We start from the raw sequence: 21573 nt of genomic DNA on the forward strand, positions 1-21573 counted from the left end.
GACACTTTTGACCTGTGCAGTGCTGTCTTTCCTCAGATCGTGCTGTCCCTTGCCACATCAAATTTTTGAGATCTCAAAAAGTTGTTTACATCAGCTGTGGAGATGAACACACAGCAGCTCTCACAAGGGTATGACTATTGCTTAACCCTTACCAGTATTTCAATTTTTTTCTGTTTAGGCATCTCTATATATTTTAAAAATAGGTAGTTCTTTGTGGTGAGACCAATGTTAAAGGTGAATTCTGATTACTTGTTAGTTGGTTATGTGTTTGATAGTGTGGCTGTTACCTGTATTTACTGCAGCAACTCACTACTACAGACTTTAAATTGATTATAGGTATGCGTGTGAGTGTGACTGAAACTTGTTTGTCTATATGTCAAAGTGCATATTAAACAAATATGTAGGACTGCCTTTTTGCATTTACGCAATATCTCTAAAATCAGAAAGGTCTTGTCTCAGAGTGATGCTGAAAAACTAATTCATGCATTTATTTCCTCTAGGCTGGACTATTGTAATTCATTATTATCAGGTTGTCCTAAAAGTTCCCTAAAAAAGCCTTCAGTTGGTTCAGAATGCTGCAGCTAGAGTACTGACGGGGACTAGCAGGAGAGAGCATATCTCACCCGTGTTGGCCTCTCTTCATTGGCTTCCTGTTAATTCTAGAATAGAATTTAAAATTCTTCTTCTTACTTATAAGGTTTTGAATAATCAGGTCCCATCTTATCTTAGGGACCTCGTAGTACCATATTACCCCATTAGAGCGCTTCGCTCTCAGACTGCGGGTTTACTTGTAGTTCCTAGGGTTTGTAAGAGTAGAATGGGAGGCAGAGCCTTCATCTTTCAGGCTCCTCTCCTGTGGAACCAGCTCCCAATTCAGATCAGGGAGACAGATACCCTCTCTACTTTTAAGATTAGGCTTAAAACTTTCCTTTTCGCTAAGGCTTATAGTTAGGGCTGGATCATGTGACCCTGGACCATCCCTTGGTTATGTTGCTTTAGACGTAGACTGTGGGGGGGTTCCCATGATGCACTTCTTTCTTTCTCTTTTTGCTCCGTATGCATCACTCTGCATTTAATCATTAGTGATCGATCTCTGCCCCCCTTCTCGGCATGTCTTTTTCCTGGTTCTTTCCCTCAGCCCCAACCAGTCTCAGCAGAAGACTGCCCCTCCCTGAGCCTGGTTCTGCTGGAGGTTTCTTCCTGTTAAAAGGGAGTTTTTCCTTCCCACTGTGGCCAAGTGCTTGCTCATAGGGGGTCGTTTTGACCGTTGGGGTTTTTCATAATTATTGTATGGCCTTGCCTTACAATATGGAGCGCCTTGGGGCAACTGTTTGTTGTGATTTGGCGCTATATAAGAAAAAAGTTGATTGATTGATTGATATGTGGCCCTGTAGTAGGGTGATGTCCTTTCCAGGGTGTACCTCACCTATCACTCTATGACTGCTGGGGTATGTTCCAGCTCCCCCATGACTTTTGAGTGGCATAAACGGGTATAGAAAATGAATGAATGAACGCACTACATGTTGGCTGTTGCTGTGATGATCAAGCACCCTTATTGAACATAGAAAGTTTGGTCATTGTATACAGGTTGGACATTAACGAGCTGCTTGGCACACGTCATTTGTTTATGCTGACTCTGTATAAGGCTGTAATTTCTGTTTTGCATGGGAAATCAAAACATTGTGTTTCTTGTCTGACAGGATGGCGGCTTGTTTACATTTGGTGATGGTTCATGGGGTCAGTTGGGCCATGGCTCCACTAATAATGAACTTTTGCCAAGGAGAGTGCAAGATCTTATGGGCATTGAGGTGTCCCAGATCGCCTGTGGCAGGTATTCAGTTTTGCAGAACTTCAGAAATTAAACTGTATAAACTCATGCAAATCAATATATGTAGTCTGTATTTGTGCAGCTTAAACTGTGCCAACACTGATGGGTAAGTTTTAATTAAACTCTTGAGTTGGTTGAATTTTTATGGTCAGTGGAGGAGATTTTAAGTTCAGATTGTGTTTCTGATATTTAATCCAGGATCCTTTATGTGGCTGTTATTGAGAAAATATAAGAAACACATTTGAAGTTAATTTATTCACTACTAAGTGCATGTTTGGCCGAGAGTAGATTGGCCATTGGGAGTACCAGGATTTTTCCTGGTGGGCCGATCAATAATAGGCCGATGGCTGCTAGTTTTTTTTTTTTTTTTTTGCTGCGCCTTTCCATGGTGATGCTTCTGGCCCAGGGAGAGAGACATGCACCAGACCACAGAGCTCAGCTGCAGCCTGCAGACACAGCATAGGTCCAGTGGCTTGTCTGTCAAAAGAATACCTGACCCAGTTGTGGCCCTATGATAGGCTACAGAGGCCCAGGAGTCCCACCCACACATGTTCTAGACCCCTCTCATCCAATCACCCTTTAATGACGAGCAATCATGATGAGAGAGAGAAACAACATAGCAGAACACGAAAAACAAAGTGAGTCACAAAATGGTGTAAAAACAGAAGAAAAAGAAAAAAGGTCTTGCAACTGATGTTACTAAGAGCAGAAAAAATTCAAAGATGTTTGCTGCAGTAGCCGGCCTGGCAGGGGCGCCTGCGGGTCCTTCTCAGCAGCAGCAGGTGGTGCCGGAGTCAGACAGTGAAAGTGACAGTAAGGCTCCTGCTGCCATGGAGGTGGTACAGGAGCAGGTGTTTTACAACTAAATTTAGTTATCTGAAGTATTGGAAAACAATACCATATTCATATCCCGATTAACTGATGAGTTGCTTATATTAATAACCACTTAATCACTATTTTATACTTTCATGAACGGATGCCACACATAATTGCAGATCTATAGCTTCCAACTCAGTTGCAATGTGATGTGGTTTCAGCACGTAGATGTGGATGTAATTGTTTTTTGCTCCTCAGCTTCCTAAATCTTGGTTGTTCTTTTGTCAGACACCACACCCTGGCCTTTGTGCCTTCCACTGGTATGGTTTTTTCATTTGGCTGTAACAGCCACGGCCAGCTGGGCACAGGGCTAATGGGAGGTGCTCAAAGTCCATTCCCTGTCAAGACCAGATTCCTGACAGGCATTTTTCATAGAACAGGTAGGTGGAAAAACGCATTTGTCACACCAGTTTGTGTCAGCATGAGATATTTTATTCGTTACTTCACTTTGTAACATTTTTTCATGATTATTTTCCTTAATCAATTAGTTGTTAGGTCCATAACACATCAAAAATGGTGAAAAATGTCGGTGTTATCCAGAGCCCAAGATGTTGCCATCAAATGTCTTGTTTTGTCCACAGCCCAAAGAAAATCAGTTTACTGTTAGATAGGAGATAGGAGAAAATATTCACATTTAAGAAGCTGAAATCGAAGAATTTGGATTTACAAAAACTCAAAATGATTCATCAGTTGTTAAAATAGATGTCAGTTGATTTAATAGTTCATTAATCATTGATTAATTGATTAATAATTGCAGTTCTAGTATTGTGATCACCTGTGTGTTTGGAAACATGTTCTTCAGTTGGTTGCTATATGCAACCTCACCACCAGATGGCACTAAAGTCCAGTACATTGTAGCTTTAATATAGTTGGTCAGCATATTGGTAAACATTCAATAAAGGTGTTATATTGTGCAAAATCAGGTTTTGTACTTTTACTGTTAAATATGGAGAAACAGAAATGAAATAAATTAGGCTTTAAAAGTAGGTGGGTTTCCATTACAGGTGTTGGCAAAAATTTAAGTGATATTTTTAGAATGTTGTCAAAGCACAATTACAAAATCACAGCATTTCCATTGAGTGATTTTACTGGGTTTGGGTAATTATAGCTCACATTGTAATGTGAGCTATAATTACAGAAATAGTATTCCAATGTACAAGTAGTTTTGTTAAACATGTCTTTTTCGAATCACCTGAAAAACCACCTGATGTGACAGTAAAAACATTTTTGTGATATTTGTGGGGGTTTTTTCCCCCTGAAATACGCGTTTCCATTAAGTCTGTTTTCAATTCATGACTTCAAATTGTGCAATCTGAAGAGAAATGAAAGCCCCCAGTGTCTCAGGCTTACATGCTGTCTCACACTCGCTCAAGGTGGTTTTGTCATGGCCCAGCATGGAAAAACTATCATTTATGAGAGCTGGAATGTGTCAGGCAGATAAACAACTAAACAGGTGTTGATTGTGACAGGACACTGATACTTCGAAACAAAAAAAAAAAAAAAAATGCCAACGTCAACCCCAATACGATATCTTGATCAGTATCATGGCAGCCCCACTGTGCTTATAAGTAACATAATTATTAATTAAAAATATGCCATTCTAAAAATGTATTTTACGTATAATACCTATCATGATGTTTATTTATAAGTGTTGTGTGCAAAAAATGCATTTTTTTATATTTAAGATTCATATGGTGATAAGAATTTGTAGAATTTTTACAATTTTCTGTCCTTTGTAACGTTTGTCAACTGTAGTCTTAGCTAATTTTCTTAACTTACAGCACATATTAATCAAGTAACTGCTTGATTTTGTCTGTTCTTTTACTTTTAGAATCAAAGCAATATACTGTGACCAAAATCACCTGTGGAGGTGACCACTGTTTCTTATTGTACTCTAATGAGCAGGTTTGTTATTTGAACAAGTTTTTACTTAATTCTGTGTCATATTTGTATCATTTGACTGTGTTTTCTTTAATGATGGTTTTCTTTTTGGTTTGTTAATTTGCATCAGGGTTTTTTTTTTTCTTGTGATTCCTTATGTCCACAGCAGAAACGTCAAAATGCCACATGATGCAAAACATGTCATTGATTATCTATTGCAAATCACATAAATTTACAGAATGCAAAGAAAGCATTCATACATTAGAGAAATCCCATCTTTGAAGGAGTTGAGACAAAAACAAGCAAAAGCTGTGATTAAATTGCATTTTCCACCCCATTTGAAAATTTTCATGTTTGTTTACTTCTTTTGAACTGAGCCATCTGAACTACAACCCCTGGCAATAATTATGGAATCACCGGCCTCGGAGGATGTTCATTCAGTTGTTTAATTTTGTAGAAAAAAGCAGATCACAGACATGATGTTGTATGGCTGGGGGGCCTGGCTGCCTTTTTGTTTCTGTCTTTTGTTTTTCCTTCCAGGTGGCTTGCATTTGGGACTGAGTGGCTGTGTTGCTGAGGTTATCAGGACCTCACCCTGATCACCTGCGGCTCGTCAGGACTCACAGCTGAGGTGCATCTATATGGATTGGAACATGGTGGCATTTAAGACTGGAGTATACAGTGTTTATTTGCCAGAGACTCGACCTTGTGACCAGACAGGTGAGATCGTCGTCTCGGGAGCCATCTCATCATCAGTGGATGCAAAGAACGTCCAGGGTTTGATGCACGGTCTGTGAAAGAGGAGGGGGTGAGGTCTCACGCTCGTCAGCACACTTCCTGAGGTACGTTAGATTTTGTGACTAACGTTTATACAGTCAGTAAATGTGGTGTCCCTCACACCTTTTATATTGAGCTGTATGTTAGTCATGTATCGGCTTCCACTGCAGTGGAGTTTTGTGAACTGGATGTTCCATGCCTGCAGGTTGGGAAGCTGATTAGTAATCAAGCCAAGAAGTGTTTGCTGTTTGTACACCTTTAAGTGTTCTCTCTGTGTGTAGAGTGTGGACTCACATAATGGTTCCTTCTTTCACAGACTCGGTTTGTTGCAGCCACCTGGGGGGTGTCGGCGGGGTCCTTGGGTCCGAACAGCTTCTGGCTCCGGACCGTTAGCGCTGCTGGGAGCGCACCACGCCAGACCGCACTTTGTTATTTTTTGTATCACTGTTATGTATTAAATTCAGTTAGCCTTTGTACCGTGCTCTGCTTATTTCATACTGGGTCCTTCAAACGCTGGTCGGTTCTCCGAGCTGCGTCCGACACATAACACATGACACAAAACTAAAGTCATTTCAAATGGCAGCTTTCTGGCTTTAAGAAACACTATAAGAAATCAGGAAAAATAATTGTGGCAGTCAGTAACGGTTACTTTTTTAGACCAAGCAGAGGGAAAAAATATGGACTCACTCAATTCTGAGGAATAAATTATGGAATCACCCTGTAAATTTTCATCCCCAAAACTAACACCTGCATCAAATCAGATCTGCTCGTTAGTCTGCATATAAAAAGGAGTGATCACACCTTGGAGAGCTGTTGCACCAAGTGGACTGACATGAATCATCATGACATGAATCACACGAGAGATGTCAATTGAAACAAAGGAGAGGATTATCAAACTCTTAAAAGAGGGTAAATCATCACGCAGTGTTGCAAAAGATGTTGGTTGTTCACAGTCACCTGTGTCTAAACTCTGGACCAAATACAAACAACATGGGAAGGTTGTTAAAGGCAAACATACTGGTAGACCAAGGAAGACATCAAAGCGTCAAGACAGAAAACTTAAAGCAGTATGTCTCAAAAATCGAAAATGCACAACAAAACAAATGAGGAACGAATGGGAGGAAACTGGAGTCAATGTCTGTGACCGAACTGTAAGAAGCCGCCTAAAGGAAATGGGATTTACATACAGAAAAGCTAAACGAAACAAGGTTACAATGAGCTAAGGAAAAGCAATCGTGGACTGTGGATGACTGGATGAAAGTCATATTCAGTGATGAATCTTGAATCTGCATTGGGCAAGGTGATGATGCTGGAACTTTTGTTTGGTGCCGTTCCAATGAGATTTATAAAGATGACTGCCTGAAGAGAACATGTAAATTTCCACAGTCATTGATGATATGGGGCTGCATGTCAGGTAAAGGCACTAGGGAGATGGCTGTCATTACATCATCAATAAATGTTCAAGTTTACGTTGATATTTTGGACACTTATCCCATCAGTTGAAAGGATGTTTGGGGATGATGAAATCATTTTTCAAGATGGTAATGCATCTTGCCATAGAGCAAAAACTGTGAAAAGATTCCTTGCAAAAAGGCACATAGGGTCAATGTCATGGCCTGCAAATAGTCCGGCTCTTAATCCAATTGAAAATCTTTGGTGGAAGTTGAAGAAAATGGTCCATGACAAGGCTCCAACCTGCAAAGCTGATCTGGCAACAGCAATCAGAGAAAGTTGGAGCCAGATTGATGAAGAGTACTGTTTGTCACTCATTAAGTCCATGCCTCAGAGACTGCAAGCTGTTATAAAAGCCAGAGGTGGTGCAACAAAATACTAGTGATGTGTTGGAGCGTTCTTTTGTTTTTCATGATTCCATAATTTTTTCCTCAGAATTGAGTGATTTCATATTTTTTTCCCTCTGCTTGGTCTAAAAAAGTAACTGTTACTGACTGCCACAATTTTTTTTTCCTGATTTCTTAGTGTTTCTTAAAGCCAGAAAGTTGCCATTTAAAATGACTTTAGTTTTGTGTCATGTCTGTGATCTGCTTTTTTTCTACAAAATTAAACAACTGAATGAACATCCTCCGAGGCTGGTGATTCCATAATTTTTGCCAGGGGTTGTACATCTGAACACTGCAGGCTGTTAAAGGTTTCCATTTAATCTGTTTTATCGTTTAACCACAATGTGACAGTAATGTTGAAGATTTTACCATAACTTTTTGAGTTACAGAGTGTTTAGAGGAAATGTAGGTATAATTGTTGAGTAGTTTGCCAAATTGTGAGCTGATTTATGCATTGGAGCTCAACACCAAATATTTCAACCTCAGACTTAGTTAGGGAGGGGTGTTATTTCAAATTTTTTTGAAATCTATACATTTTTGCATGGAATATCGAAATATACATGGAATAAACCGTAAAAGTATAATTTTTGGGTCATTTGTTCCAAAAACCTATATGGACGGAGCGTTTGAAAATTTCAAGTAACGCGTGTGTCGTATATGTGCTGTTGACGTAGAAAACCACTCTGTTGCTTATAATTAGTTCATTGTGGCCATGTCATTCTTTACATGTGATGATTATACTCAACTGATGTTCCTGAAATAAAAACTACATAGATTTTGTTTATTACAATTGATCGTAACATATGTACTGAAATTAGGTTTTTTGTCAATTACTTTTAAAAAACACCAGATAGGCTTATTGTTACTATAGAAGTTGATTATAAACTTGGGGTCAAGCAACATTTGGAGCCAAATTTCAAGTCTCTAGGTGCAGCGGTTCTCAAGATAGGACATTTTTGTCGATTTTTGAACCCGATATCTTCACTGACTCCGTTCATATGGGTTTTTGGAACCAAATGACCCAAAATTTATCCTGCTATGGTTTATTCCGTGTATATTTCCATATTCCATGCAAACATTTATAGATTAACAAATTTTTTGAAATAACACCCCTCCCTAATTTAGTATGTGTACATCAAGGGAAACGAATAACTTGAATTGTGGTCGAAATTAGTGTGTATACATTGGATATCTCATTTGCTGTGTTTGCCATAATGTTTGCAACCGTCCTCATATGTGGCTTCCTTCTCAATTCCTCTGTGCAGGATGGTGTCTATCCACAGGACTTCAGAGTGATTAATATCAGTAAAAGCCTCTCCCCGATCAATTACGAAAGACTCAACTCATGGAGGTTAAAACTGACATACAACACAGATTCGAATGTCACTAAGTAAGTCAAGAATAAATTGTAATTATTTTTTGGAGTATTAGTTTGGCAATATTTAAATATTGCAGAATTCTGTTCCACAAAAATCTTATGTTTGAATGTATCAATAAAGGTTTTAAGTCAACCAGGGAAGTGATGGCTCTTTGTTTACAGCAAGTGGGCTTCTTGTTGGCCTTCAAAACATTTTGGCACTCATTCAAAAATGTCCAAAATTTTTTGACATACTTGCCATATTACAATGTATACCTGCGTGCTTCAGCGTGCTCTTAACTTATACAAAACTTACCCATAGCCTATTCAACGTATGCCAGCGTTTTTAATACGCTTGGCATACGCTGGCTAAATTGTCAAGGTATGACAGGGATGTCAGTGGGATCAGGAGTCGGAATACCACTGTGTAGCTTTGGGTTTGATTCCCAGCCATTGCATTGTCCTAGTCCACCCAGCTGTGAATGGGTACAGGCCTTGTTTGGGGAGGTAACTTGTGTCAAACTGGATTCCATCTCAGAGGTTATCATAGACCATCTTCTATTTCACACTATGGTATCTGCTTATAAGGACTAACGCTGGTGTGTATCAGAGGCTCTATGTTAGCGATACTACACCATCTTTGCTTTTGAACCTGAAACCGTCACTTGGATGAGTGCCGTGAAAGGCCAACAAAAAGTCCAATTACGATTGAGTATGGGTCACACAAACCCTGCTCCTGGAGATCACCTGCCTTACATGTTTTCCATATGTACCTGGTGCAACCACAGCTGATTAGGCAAGTCTGGTGCTGACTAGCTCTTGATGGGCTAAGCACACCTGGGACCACACAGATGGTCTCTAGGAGCAGGGTTGGTGATGGCTGTAGATTTAACACATAGTGGCATATATTCTTATGTTTTCTGTGCATGTTGGTCTTTGAACAATTGCCCTTCTTTCTGTTTTCCTACTCAGTGAAATAATAATTCAGCTGTCCTCTGCAGCGTGTTGGAATGCCAGCTTCTTGGACAAAAGGTATTCGATTTATGTTTTCAAGTAATGGGACACTATTTCAATTAACTGGGCAGGACTATAAGTAGTGGGAGGAGACATCAGGAACAACATCTCTGATTGGTTCCACAAATGTTAGTCAGACTGTAAGCTAAATTTGTGATCTACTGTGGCTTGAATTGGTGTCTACTTCCTGCATCATATCAGTTGGCCTACTCACTGACATGATGGTAAATTCTGGTTCGACTCATTGATTACAATAAAAGTCTATGCTGCATCTTCTGGTTGAAAAGCTGTATGATCAAAGTGAAACAGAGAAGCATTGAGTTTATAATGAGGTTGGTACAGGATGTTATTACAAGCAGCCTGGGCTTTCACTGTGGTTGGCTTTGGATTTCGTAGCAGGCAGTGGAAATGGGTCAAGCTTACCATCAATATGCTGTTCAGCTGATGGTCACGTTCGCCCCACTGTGTCTGTCCTCCCTCTTTGGTGCAGTCAGTCTAAAATGTGATTGATCAGCACAGATACTGTGGTGTCATGGGAAGGCCATGCTGTACTGAATGTGCCTTGTTTTATTGAGGAGCATTTAAAAACATTTTTATTAATGTAATTTAAATTACAAGTTGATGATTCAGTGATTGTTGATACAAGATTGCCTGTGTACCACAGAAAGCCCCAATTCTTCTTCATATTAATAATAATAATAATAATAATAATAATAATAATCATTTAAAGCTATAGGGCCACACAAATTTCACTAACATGACAAAAATTTTGTTTTACTGAAATCCAACCATTATGCTGTAGGTCATGTTAATGAGGGGAACATATTTACCTAGAGGGAATTCCATAACGAATATTTTACTTTCCTTTTAATACCGTGTGCAGGAGTTAGTGCGTGTCCATGAGCTTTTGAAATGACCGGAAGTTACCTTTGACCTCGGGTGATGTGCGCACACATAGCATGCGTGCTGACGTCCGTGAGATGTCATGTAAATCACTTCAGAGGCCTTATCTGGTTACAAAAACAGCGTTTTTAGATTCAGAAGTGTTTATTTCTCAGTAGCATTTACATAATATATGAGGAACATGTTAGATTTATACAGAAATGTTCTCTGCCATGTTGGATTAGCAGCCAGAGAGAGACCAGCCAGCAGACATAACCGTGTATCTCTCCTCTGACTGACTGTCATTGTGTGCTTCTCACCATCCCTTGTGCAAGTCACGGGAAGCCTCCACGTCATCTTTAGCGTCGCTATCATAGACCGTACGAGGTCTGTTAGAAAAGTAATGGACCTTTTGTTTTTTGCAAAAACTATATGGATTTGAATCGTGTTATTGCATCAGCCAAGCTTGAACCTTCGTGCACATGCGTGAGTTTTTTCACGCCTGTCGGTTGCGTCATTCACCTGTGAGCACACCTTGTGGGAGGAGTGGTCCAGCCCCCTCGTCGGATTTTCATTGTCAGGAAATTGGCTGATCGACTGCCGCTTTGCTTCATCAAAATTTTTTCAGAAAGTGTGAGAGACAGCCAAGTGGAAACCATTTGGAAAATTCAGATGGCTTTCGGTGAAGATCTTATGGGGATTACACAGATTACGGACAATATACAACTGGATTAAAGATGGCCCACAGCTGCGGATGGCGCGCCGTGCACCGAGCGGCGATCGACAGGCTCAAATGACCAGATCATTTCCAAAGTGAACGCTTTGTTGATCCGGGACGTTGTCTGACTACCAGAGAAATGGCAAGACAGCTGGACATAGCACTTTTTCGGCACATTCCACTGTTACAGGAGTTTTTGTAATGGAAAGAGGGGCGGAGAAATTCGCGCGTCGGGATGGAGGCGCAGGGCACAGAACAAAAAGCAACGCCATGATGAAGCCTCACAGGACATGTTGTGGCATGTCCAGCTCGTCCACAATTTTTCGGATAGTCACACGACTGAAAAGCCACTGAAAGCTGTCTGAATTTTCCGAATGGTGTAAGAGCTGGGCATGTTAGGGTTTGTCCTGTGAGACCAACACGGAGGTGCTTTCGTCCCGCGGCATGAGCGGCTCTGTGGCCAATTTCTTGGCTCCTCTTTCCATTACAAATACTCCTGTAACAGTGGAATGTGCCGAAAAAGTGCTATGTCCAGCTGTCTTGCCATTTCTCTGGTAGTCGGACAACGTCCCGGATCAACAAAGCGTTCACTTTGGAAATGATCTGGTCGTTTGAGCCTGTCAATCGCCGCTCAGTGCGTGGCGCGCCATCCGCCACTGTGGGCCATCTTTAATCCAATTGTAATTGTCCTTAATCTGTGTGATCCCCATAAGATCTTCACCGAAAGCCATCTGAATTTTCCAAATGGTTTCCACTTGGCTGTCTCTCACACTTTCTGAAAAAATTTTGATGAAGCAAAGCGGCAGTCGATCAGCCAATTTCCTGACAATGAAAATCCGACGAGGGGGGTTTACCACTCCTCCCACAAGGTGTGCTCACAGGCGGGCGAATGACGCAACCGACAGGCGTGAAAAAACTCACGCATGCGCACGAAGGTTCAAGCTTGGCTGATGCAATCACACGATTCAAATCCATATAGTTTTTGCAAAAAATAAAAAGGTCCGTTACTTTTCTAACAGACTTCGTATGTGTCGCTACCCTGAGTAGTTCAAGGCTATCTGTCCTTTTTATTAATTTTTTTTTTTCTCAACAATGCAAATTTTGATTGTATTGGTAATGTCATATTATGGATCCCTGATTTAAAGGCTAACAAATAAAATTATAGCGTTTCCAATGAATTCTTTTAAATCTTAAAAATCTCAGTGGCTCTATACCATTAAAGTATATTTTAAGCACAGAAAGTCATGCCTGTTGTCATGGCTGAACAAAAGCTGATAGTGCCACTGACTCAGTCAAATCCTCTCTCTAGTCTACCATCAAATTCCCAAAGTCATCCCAGGAGTGAGGTGATGAAACTGTGCTTTAGCCAGGAGGTTATTTTATGCTTTTTTATTTTTTTTTATTTTTTGAAATTTTCATAAATTTACAGCATCAAAAATGGCTATGCGCAGGATTACGTGATTCAGGAGGTGGTAAGTTTTGGTCAGGTTTCCAAGTTTTGCCATCCACTTTGGGAGAAATCGCAATTATAAAATGTCACCAGTGCTACTTACAGGGTGCTGGGGCTGTTTGCAGGTCGCACCAACTTTAAAGGACTGATTTAAAGCTTAACATCTGGCTTTGTAACATTATGCTGAACAAAACACACAGCAGATTGTGAATCATCTGACAAGTTTATGTTCAAGTCTGGAAGCCCTGGTGCCAAGAGTTGCCAATTTCACGACACTACACAACCCCCATGTGTTGTGATTGATCACAGGTCCATTCACCTCCCAAAATTGACCATCTGTCTACCGCAGCCAGGGGACACGTTTGCACCTTTTTGTCTTTGTAAATTGCTGGAGTTGTCAGCACTGAGGCTCGTGCCCCTGGATCGCCACAAGATGCTATTATGGACTTAAAAACATTGAGATTGAACCCACAGATTCATAGTTAGTCCTGGAATCTGATAACACTGTTTACCTTAATGCACTTTTCTATATGCTTGTCCCTGGTACAGTATGTTCTGTTATGCATCAGAACATGCTGATCTTGAGGGTCTGGGATGATGCTGTCTGTTCGGACACTTGGCAGCAGCAGATACTTTTCATGTCCTAAAAATGAAATTTATAATCCCTTCACCGACAACACCATCAATTTAAAGCTGTCCGGGAATATAAATTGTGAATGTTCCTCTTAAAAATCAGTGCTAGCACAGCTGTGGGACCTTGAACATCACAGACTGTACATTGTTATGAAATACGAAAAATGCAGTGTCTTCAAAATGAAGAAGGTCAGTTCTTGAACCTGCTGGCATTTGGCAGAAAAACTGTATGAACTATCCGCAGCAGTTTTTTTCTTCTTCTTCTTTTGTTTAGCAAACAGTCTCCTCAAGATAAAATCTGATATTTATGTGTTATGACTGAATATACTTGGTGTTGTCAGAATGTGAAGGCTTACACTGTAAATAGTCATTGTCGCCTCTACTCTGGCTTTTTGGGGACAGTACTGTGGGTCAGTTTTGTCAAATATATCATGTTTGTGTTGAAAATTTACACATCCACTGTTTCGTGAACTTGCCTCACAGCTCTACTGTTGTTTTTGAGCCACAGCCACATGCATGTTGTGATTTTATGCCCAAATTCCTGACCTCTTTTTATTAGTGAGTAAAGTTTATTTGTACAGCACCTTTCAAAATAAAATCACAAAGTGCTCCACAACAATAATAAAATAAAAAAAAATACAGAAATTAAAACACTTAAAACTAGTTAAAAGTAAGCCGATGCAAGTGGGTCTTGAACTTCTCTTTGAAAGTTTCAACAGAGTCCACAGATTGTAGATGCAGTGGCAGTGCAATTCACAGTTTGGGAGCCACAACCTCAAAAGCACAGTCTCCTTTGGTCTTCAGCCTTGACTGAGGGACCACTAACGGTTCTGGTCTGAGGACCTCAGAGACCTCCTTGTTACATAAGAGTGCAGAGGTTCACTGATGTAGAGTGGCATTTGACCACGCAGAGCTCTAAAAGTGATCACCAAGATTTTAAAATGCAGTCTGAACCAAATGGGGAGCCAGTGCAAAGAGGACAGAATGGGTGTTCCATGAGACCTCTTAGATGACCTTGTAAGAAGCCTTGCAGCTGCATTCTGGACCATTTGCAAGTGATCCAGAAAAGACTTACTGAGGCAAGGGAACAGTGAATTAGAACAGTCCAGACATGATAAAATGAAAGCATGGAAAATTATTTTTAGCTCAGCTTGAGACACAATGTTTGTAAAGATGGGTAATGTTCCATAAATGGAAAAAGCAAGCTTGTACAAGATGGCCAACATTTGAATCAGAATTAAGAGCCTTTTCAAATGTAACACCAAAATTTGTGACTGTTTAGTGAACTGAAGACCACAGAGATCCAAGGATCATAATCACTGAGGGAACAAGTCTGTCTGGGGCATAAACAATAACTTCAGTTTTTGATGTATTAAATGACAGATAGCAGCCATCCAGTTCTTTATGACATTGACACACTTTTGAGCTACATTCTGATATGTAAATGAGAAGTAGAGCTGGATAGCATGTGCAATGTGTCCAAGTGGGAGCAAATACAATGCAAATAAAATAGGTCCCAGAATGGAACCTTGGGGCACACCATGGGACAGAATGGCAAAAGAAGTCATATATTTAGCTGCAGGAACCAAGACATTTCTGTTACAGAGAGAGGACGAGAACCAATCGGTCTAAAATTCTGAGGAAGAGAAGGGTCAGCATTAGGCTGTTTTAAAAGAGGGTGAACAACAGCCTGTTTAAAACACTGAGGGAGACAGAGAGAACTCAGTGATCTGTTGATAAAACACACCTTTGTGAATAATGGGATGGGTATGATATCAAGTGGGCAGGAAGAAAGTTTCATCCTGTCAACCAGACCGATGAGCGCTTTTGATCCAGCACTGATGGCCAGGTGAGGCATGGGACGGGAGAAGGAAGAGAGGAGAGTGTTTGCCCTGATGTCATGATGAAAAAGAACAAAACGTTCTCACAGTCTTCATTAGACTGAATGGTTGCAGCAGGAGATGCAGGTGTAACTATCTCTGATTGTGTCAAATATGATTTTTATACTCTTGGTCATGACTAAAGCCTGATGGATACAGCTTCTTGGTCGTCTATATGGTCATAGTGTGATTATTTTTTAGTGATGATGCTCACTTCAGAACCAATCCCAAAATACCAGGCATCGATCTCAACTCTGTGAGAATGCTGTTCGAGACACTCAGCAAACCAGCCTTCTCTAGGCTTCAGGAGAAGGTATTGACTAGTAGCTTATTTGTAAATGCATGTTTTTTTGTAAATACATGTTTATGTGTGTCACCACAAGCTCCAAAACCCATTTTTCCATATTCAAAATACACCAGGATACATTTCTTTCTGTAGTTGTTGATAGCATTTTTTGTGCAACTATAATAAAAAGCAGTGAATTGGTAACTCAGTTTTCAAGTTTACATACTGTCAATAGATTTTGTTATAAGGATGAGAAAAAGATTTGTATTGTATTTGTATTGTGCCCTTCATTAAAGAGATGTGGCTCCAAATGCTATATATAAAGATCAAACTGATTTTAAAATAATTACATCAGTTGTTAAAAAGAAAAATGCAAGAGTAAAGTTTTTTTTTCTAATTCAGCAAAAATATTAAAAATATAATCAGACCATGCTTTCTTTTAAAATGTTTATGTGGGGCCTTGCAGACTGGGGCCATGTTTTCCACAGACATTTAAAAATACTTAATACAGTCTTCAGATAATCATAGTATTGAAATAAAGACCTTTAGAATAAGATCGATAATCTCTCGCTCTCTCTTTTTGTTTAAAGCCATTATGCAGTTTCCATGTCTGTTACCTAGGTGTTCCCTCTACACCATTGTGGAAATTAGAGGATTTGTCCTTATCAGTTAGTTTCCATATTGACTCATCTCACAGACCTATTTCAGGGTATTTTTTCCCCATACTTGCCAATCTTAAAATCCAAGAGTGGGTCCATTTCAGCCTGTGTCTGAACTGATGGACCTCTCAGGTCAGGGTTAAATGCTTTTCAGGATACACTACAATACAGTCTTAAGACATGAAAGTGGAGAAAAATATTGAATTTAAGCATCCAGTTAAAAGACTAATCAGATTATTTTAAGTAAAGCAAAGCATGCACTTTAATATTAATGACACTGTGTACAGACTCTAGATAAACTCACAGTTTAGGTGGTACTTAAAAGCTCAGATCTGAGGAGTCTCTTAAAGAATTATGGATTAATTGTATATTGCTAATGAGTATGGATAGAATTTCCATTTCCCTCAAATTCAACTTATTTAATATAAATCCAAACCATCAATTTTTTATAACGATGTCTGTGTTCAACAAGACCATAGCAAATAATTTTTGGTGACAAAAACCTTTAGAGTCTGATTAAAGGACAGTCATAGTCATATTAAAAGATTTTTGGGAAATCAAACCTCTGATCTTTCATTTGAATGGAAATTCCTGGGAAAGTCCTGTATAGTCATTATAATTAGGACTGATTATTGTTAATAATGAATGTGTGACTTTTTTTTTTCTTTTTTTATACAAGTTGTACCGGAGGATAAGTCGCAGGACCTCCGAAACTGGTTAAAAAACAAACAAACAAATAAAATGCGACTTATACTCTGGAAAATACAACCCCAATTCCAATGAAGTTGGGATGTTGTCTAAAATGTAAATAAAAACAGAATACAATGACTTGCAAATCCTCTTCAACCTACATTCAATTGAATACACCACAAAGACAGTTTGCTTATTTTGAAATAGATGCCTGCAACACATTTCAAAAAAGTTGGGACGGGGCAACAAAAGACTGGGAAAGTTGATGAATGCTCAAAGAACACCTAATTGGAAACAGGTGAGTGTCATGATTGGGTATAAAAGGAGCATCCCCAAAAGGCTCAGCCGTTCACAAGCAAAGATGGGGTGATGATCACCACTTTGTGAACAACTGTGTGAAAAAAATACTCCACCAGTTTAAGAACAGTGTTTCTCAATGTTCAGTTGCAAGGAATTTAAGGATTCCATCATCTGCAGTCCATAATATAATCAGAAGATTCAGAGAATTTGGCAAACCTTCTACATGTAAGCGGCAAGGCCGAAAACCAACATTGAATGACCGTGACCTTCGATCCCTCAGGCGGCACTGCATTAAAAACCAACATCATTGTGTAAAGGATCTTACCGCGTGGGCTCAGGAACACTTCAGAAAACCATTGTCAGTTAACAAAGTTTGTCACTACATCTACAAGTACAAGTTAAAACTCTACCATGCAAAGCGAAAGCCATACATCAACAACATCCAGAAACGCCGTTGCCTTCTCTGGGTCCAAGCACATTTGAAATAGACAGAAGCAAAGTGGAAAAGTGTGCTGTGGTCTGATGAGTCCACATTTCAGATTGCTTTTGGGAATCATGGACATTGTGTCCTCCGGACAAAAGAGGAAAAAGACCATCCAGATTGTTATCAGCGCAAAATTCAAAAGCCAGCATCTGTGATGGTATGGGGGTTCATTAGTGCCCATGACATGGGCAGTTTACACATCTGTGATAGCACCATCAATGCTGAAAGGTACATCCAGGTTTTGGAGCAACACATGCTGCCATCCAAGCAACGTCTTTTTCAGGGACGTCCCTGCTTATTTCAGCAAGACAATGCCAAGCCACATTCTGCACGTGTTACAACAGCATGGCTTCATAGTAAAAGAGTGCGGGTACTAGACTGGCCTGCCTGCAGTCCAGACCTGTCGCCCATTGAAAATGTGTGGTGCATTATGAAATGCAAAATACAACAATGAAGACCCCAGACTGTTGAACAACTGAAGTCATACATCAAGCAAGAATGGGAAAGAATTCCACCTACAAAGCTTCAACAATTAGTGTCCTCAGTTCCCAAATACTTATTGTTGTTAGAAGGAAAGGTGATGTAACACAGTGGTAAACATACCACTGTCCCAGCTTTTTTGAAATGTGTTGCAGGCATCCATTTCAGAATGAGCAGATTTTTGCACACAAACAAGTTTATCAGTTTGAACATTAAATATCTGTAATATTCAGTTTTTATTTTCATTTTACACAATGTCCCAACTTCATTGGAACTACGGTTGTATGGTATATGTATTTAGATTTGGCTTCTTTTATTTTTTTTGGAGGGGGGGCCTGTAATACCCTGAAAAACAGACCTAGAGAACTAAAATTTTGAAGTGTTAACATGGACATTCCAAAAAAAGGTTGAAGCTGCCTCATGATGACCAAGATAGACATTTAATGCACAATTAATTGAACAAATGAAATTAAACAGCAGTTTACATTCAGCATACAGTTTTAGTCACAGTACAAATCTATTAATAAGAAATACTAAGTAATAAAGTGCACATGGAAAATAACTTAAATGATCTAATTAATGCATTTTCTCGCATCTTGAGGTGATGCTTAATGCCTTCAGTGTGTTGAAGGTTATTGGATTTGTGTAAAGGCTCAAATGGGAACAAATCTATGATTTTACGGTTTACAAATGTTTTTACCCTTTCAACTTTATTCCAAAATCTTACCTGACTTAAAGTTACCAGAACTCAAGTTAGTGGAAGCTATCAGCCCACTAATGGCATTCAAAGTTAGCTGAAAAGCTAACCCGCTAACAAAACATTAGCTTTGCTAATTAGCTGTTATATTTGTTGAACTGTGCTCATCACTGACACTAATATATCAGTAATTTTAAAAAGGTAGGTTTCCAGCATTATTTTGTTACTAGTTTGAGCATGCAGTGCATTTTTAGGATGCTCTGCTGACCTTCTGGATTATTTCCTAAACTGAGTTTTCAAAAAAAGAGTTTCTGGCAAATGAAGCACAATGCCTAATAAAGCACTTAGGACCATGATTTACTCACTAGGGTTTAAAAAAAATGTCCTTGCATTAAGAAAGTAGAGAAAAGTTTTTGTTAAGACTGAAGAGTGATATTTTGAATGGTAGTCAAATTTGCTTGCAGTTTGGGTTTTTGTTGTGTTACAGAAACATTTAAGGGAAATAATCCAGGACAGCAGCAACTGAGCTTGTTTTGAATGTGTATCAGCTTTCCCAGCAGACTGATGGCACAACATGCAGGACTGAGTAATAAATGCTAATATTAGCTCAGTAATGTTAGGTTTGTGTTATGTGTCGGACGCGGTCGGAGCACCGACCCAGCGTTTGACAGGACCCAGCATAAAATAAGCAGAGCACGGTTCAAAAGATAACAGAATTTAATAATCATAGTGAGTTTAGTGATAAACAACCAACAACCGCGGTCTGGTGAGGTGAAAACACAGCGCACTCTCAGCAGCGCAAATGGTCCGGAGCCACAGCAGTTCGGACCCAGGGACCCTGCCGACACCCCCCAGGTGGCCGCGACAAACCGAGTCTGTGAAGAAAGAAAACATGAGGTGAGTCCAACACTCACCACCCAGAGAGACACAGCTCAAAGGTGCACACAATCAGCAAACACTTCCTGTCTTAAATATATATCAGCTTCTCACCCTGCAGGCACGGAACAACTCAGTTCAAATCTCCACTGCAGCAGAAGCTGATTAGACAATTAGCATAACGTGACAGCTCAATACAACAAGGTGTGAGGGACACCAAATCCACTGTCATTACTTCATAAAAGTCACCAAAACCAAATCACCTCAGGAAGTGTCCTGAAGAGCGTGAGACCTCACCCAGTCCTCCTTCACAGACTGTGGCGTCAAACCTGGAGCGGTCTCTGCGTCCGTAATGGTGAGATTGTTCTCCTGACGCCGATCTCATACGTCTGCTCACAAGGTCGAGTCTCTGGCAATCACACACTGTGCATTCAAGGTTTAAGTGCAGCAATCTCTGATCAAGACAGATACACCACAGCTGTGAGTCCTGATGACCTGCACGTGATAAGCCTCAGGTGATCAGGGTGAGGTCCTAATACTCAGCCACTCAGTCCTGAATGCATACCACCTGGTGGGAGAAACAGAAAAACAAAAACCAAGCCAGCCAGACACCCCAGCACACAACAGTTTGGGATTCATGTGATTCAGCCCAATGTAATTTATGATCTCTCGAGAGTGAGAGTAACTACAAACAGTGAAAACCTTCCCAGAAGTTTTGAAGTGCTTTGCCTAGCTGATTTAGGTTGCACATATGTGCACATTTCAGTCCCATCAGCTCGACCACTCTGTTGTTTCCTCCTCCTGTAGAATTTAGATGAAAATTAAAACCTATTATGACAGTCTCCCTTTCTGACCCCCTGCTTAGGCCAACAAGAGTTTTGAGAGTTTTCTGATCCCGCAACTGCCATGCTCTCCCCCTGATGTTGAAGCTATGAGGATCTACCTCATCTTATCTGAGTACCCAGCCTTGCAGGATTCCAACAACTACATCCGACTCAGTATACCCCTGGCCATGGCTATCCTCAGATTGGATACCAACCCCAGCAAAGTATTGGGTATTATGCTTGCATGTCAAATGCTAGGAGTTTGGCAGATGAAGTTCATAGAAGTTGTTTTCTGAATGTGACAATATACTGTATTCCCACCACACTGCATTTTGTGATGCTATTCTTTTAAGACCACATGTGATTATCAGTCATATTTAAGGTCTGTTTATAATTGATCAGCAGCTAGGAGTTGGTAGCAGTTAGCTTAGGTGTGATTACCCTAGGGTCACATCATCCAAAAATGACAGCGACTAGCAGTTGGCTTTATGGGCTTTCCCGAGGTGTGCATGCTAACATCTCCATAAAATGTCTTGTAATTCATTTTAGAGGTATTATCTTGTTACAAAAACAGCAGAATTGTTTATTTCTCACTAAATTTTACAAGAAATGAGAAACATATTAGATTTACACATAAATACAGCTGTTTCTGAGCATATTGTGTCATCTTGGATTATTTTGTTCGAGCAGACAACCAGTTGACGTCACGGTGGCTATTCACTCAGATTGGTAGTCACCATGTCACGTCTTTCAGCATTTGCATAAAATAGACTTCTTGCCTATTTTGGCTCCACCTAGCTGATGGTAGAGTGACCGTTGTATCTTGCTGCTGCAAAACGCCCAGTGTGATTGATAATAAATACCAAGTCATTGCTTTGCCTCTGTTGCTTGTAGCTAATGCTACTGTAGGGTTAGCACATAGGGTGATGGAATATGTGCAGTGCAATGGTTCTCCAGGACTAGGTTTAGGATCTGCTGTTATTGGTGGTAGTATACCACTTAAACCAATTTAAGTACAAGTGTACACTAATGCTAACATTTAAAGAAGAAGGCCATACAGCCAACTACTATTTGCATGCAGTAAAGTGGTAAATGGACTGCATTTCTTTACCACCTGTCTCTTTGAGTACAGATACTCAAAGC

The 21573-nt window shown here is 40.0% G+C and overlaps 1 protein-coding gene across 4 annotated transcripts in view; it reads left to right on the top strand.

Annotated features, from left to right (window-relative positions):
• herc3 (HECT and RLD domain containing E3 ubiquitin protein ligase 3) overlaps positions 1–21573 on the top strand; it is a 59459-nt gene that overhangs the window by 20338 nt on the left and 17548 nt on the right. For all 4 annotated transcript variants that reach the window (XM_034188043.1, XM_034188040.1, XM_034188041.1 and 1 more), the window contains 8 exons: positions 37–128; positions 1701–1831; positions 2933–3084; positions 4536–4609; positions 8466–8590; positions 9530–9589; positions 15336–15447; positions 20472–20661. In XM_034188043.1, coding sequence (XP_034043934.1) covers positions 37–128; positions 1701–1831; positions 2933–3084; positions 4536–4609; positions 8466–8590; positions 9530–9589; positions 15336–15447; positions 20472–20661 — 936 coding nt within the window. The remainder of the gene's footprint in view (positions 1–36; positions 129–1700; positions 1832–2932; positions 3085–4535; positions 4610–8465; positions 8591–9529; positions 9590–15335; positions 15448–20471; positions 20662–21573) is intronic.

Source organism: Thalassophryne amazonica, chromosome 15 (assembly GCF_902500255.1).
Source record: "Thalassophryne amazonica chromosome 15, fThaAma1.1, whole genome shotgun sequence".
NCBI classification, from domain to species: Eukaryota; Metazoa; Chordata; class Actinopteri; order Batrachoidiformes; family Batrachoididae; genus Thalassophryne; species Thalassophryne amazonica.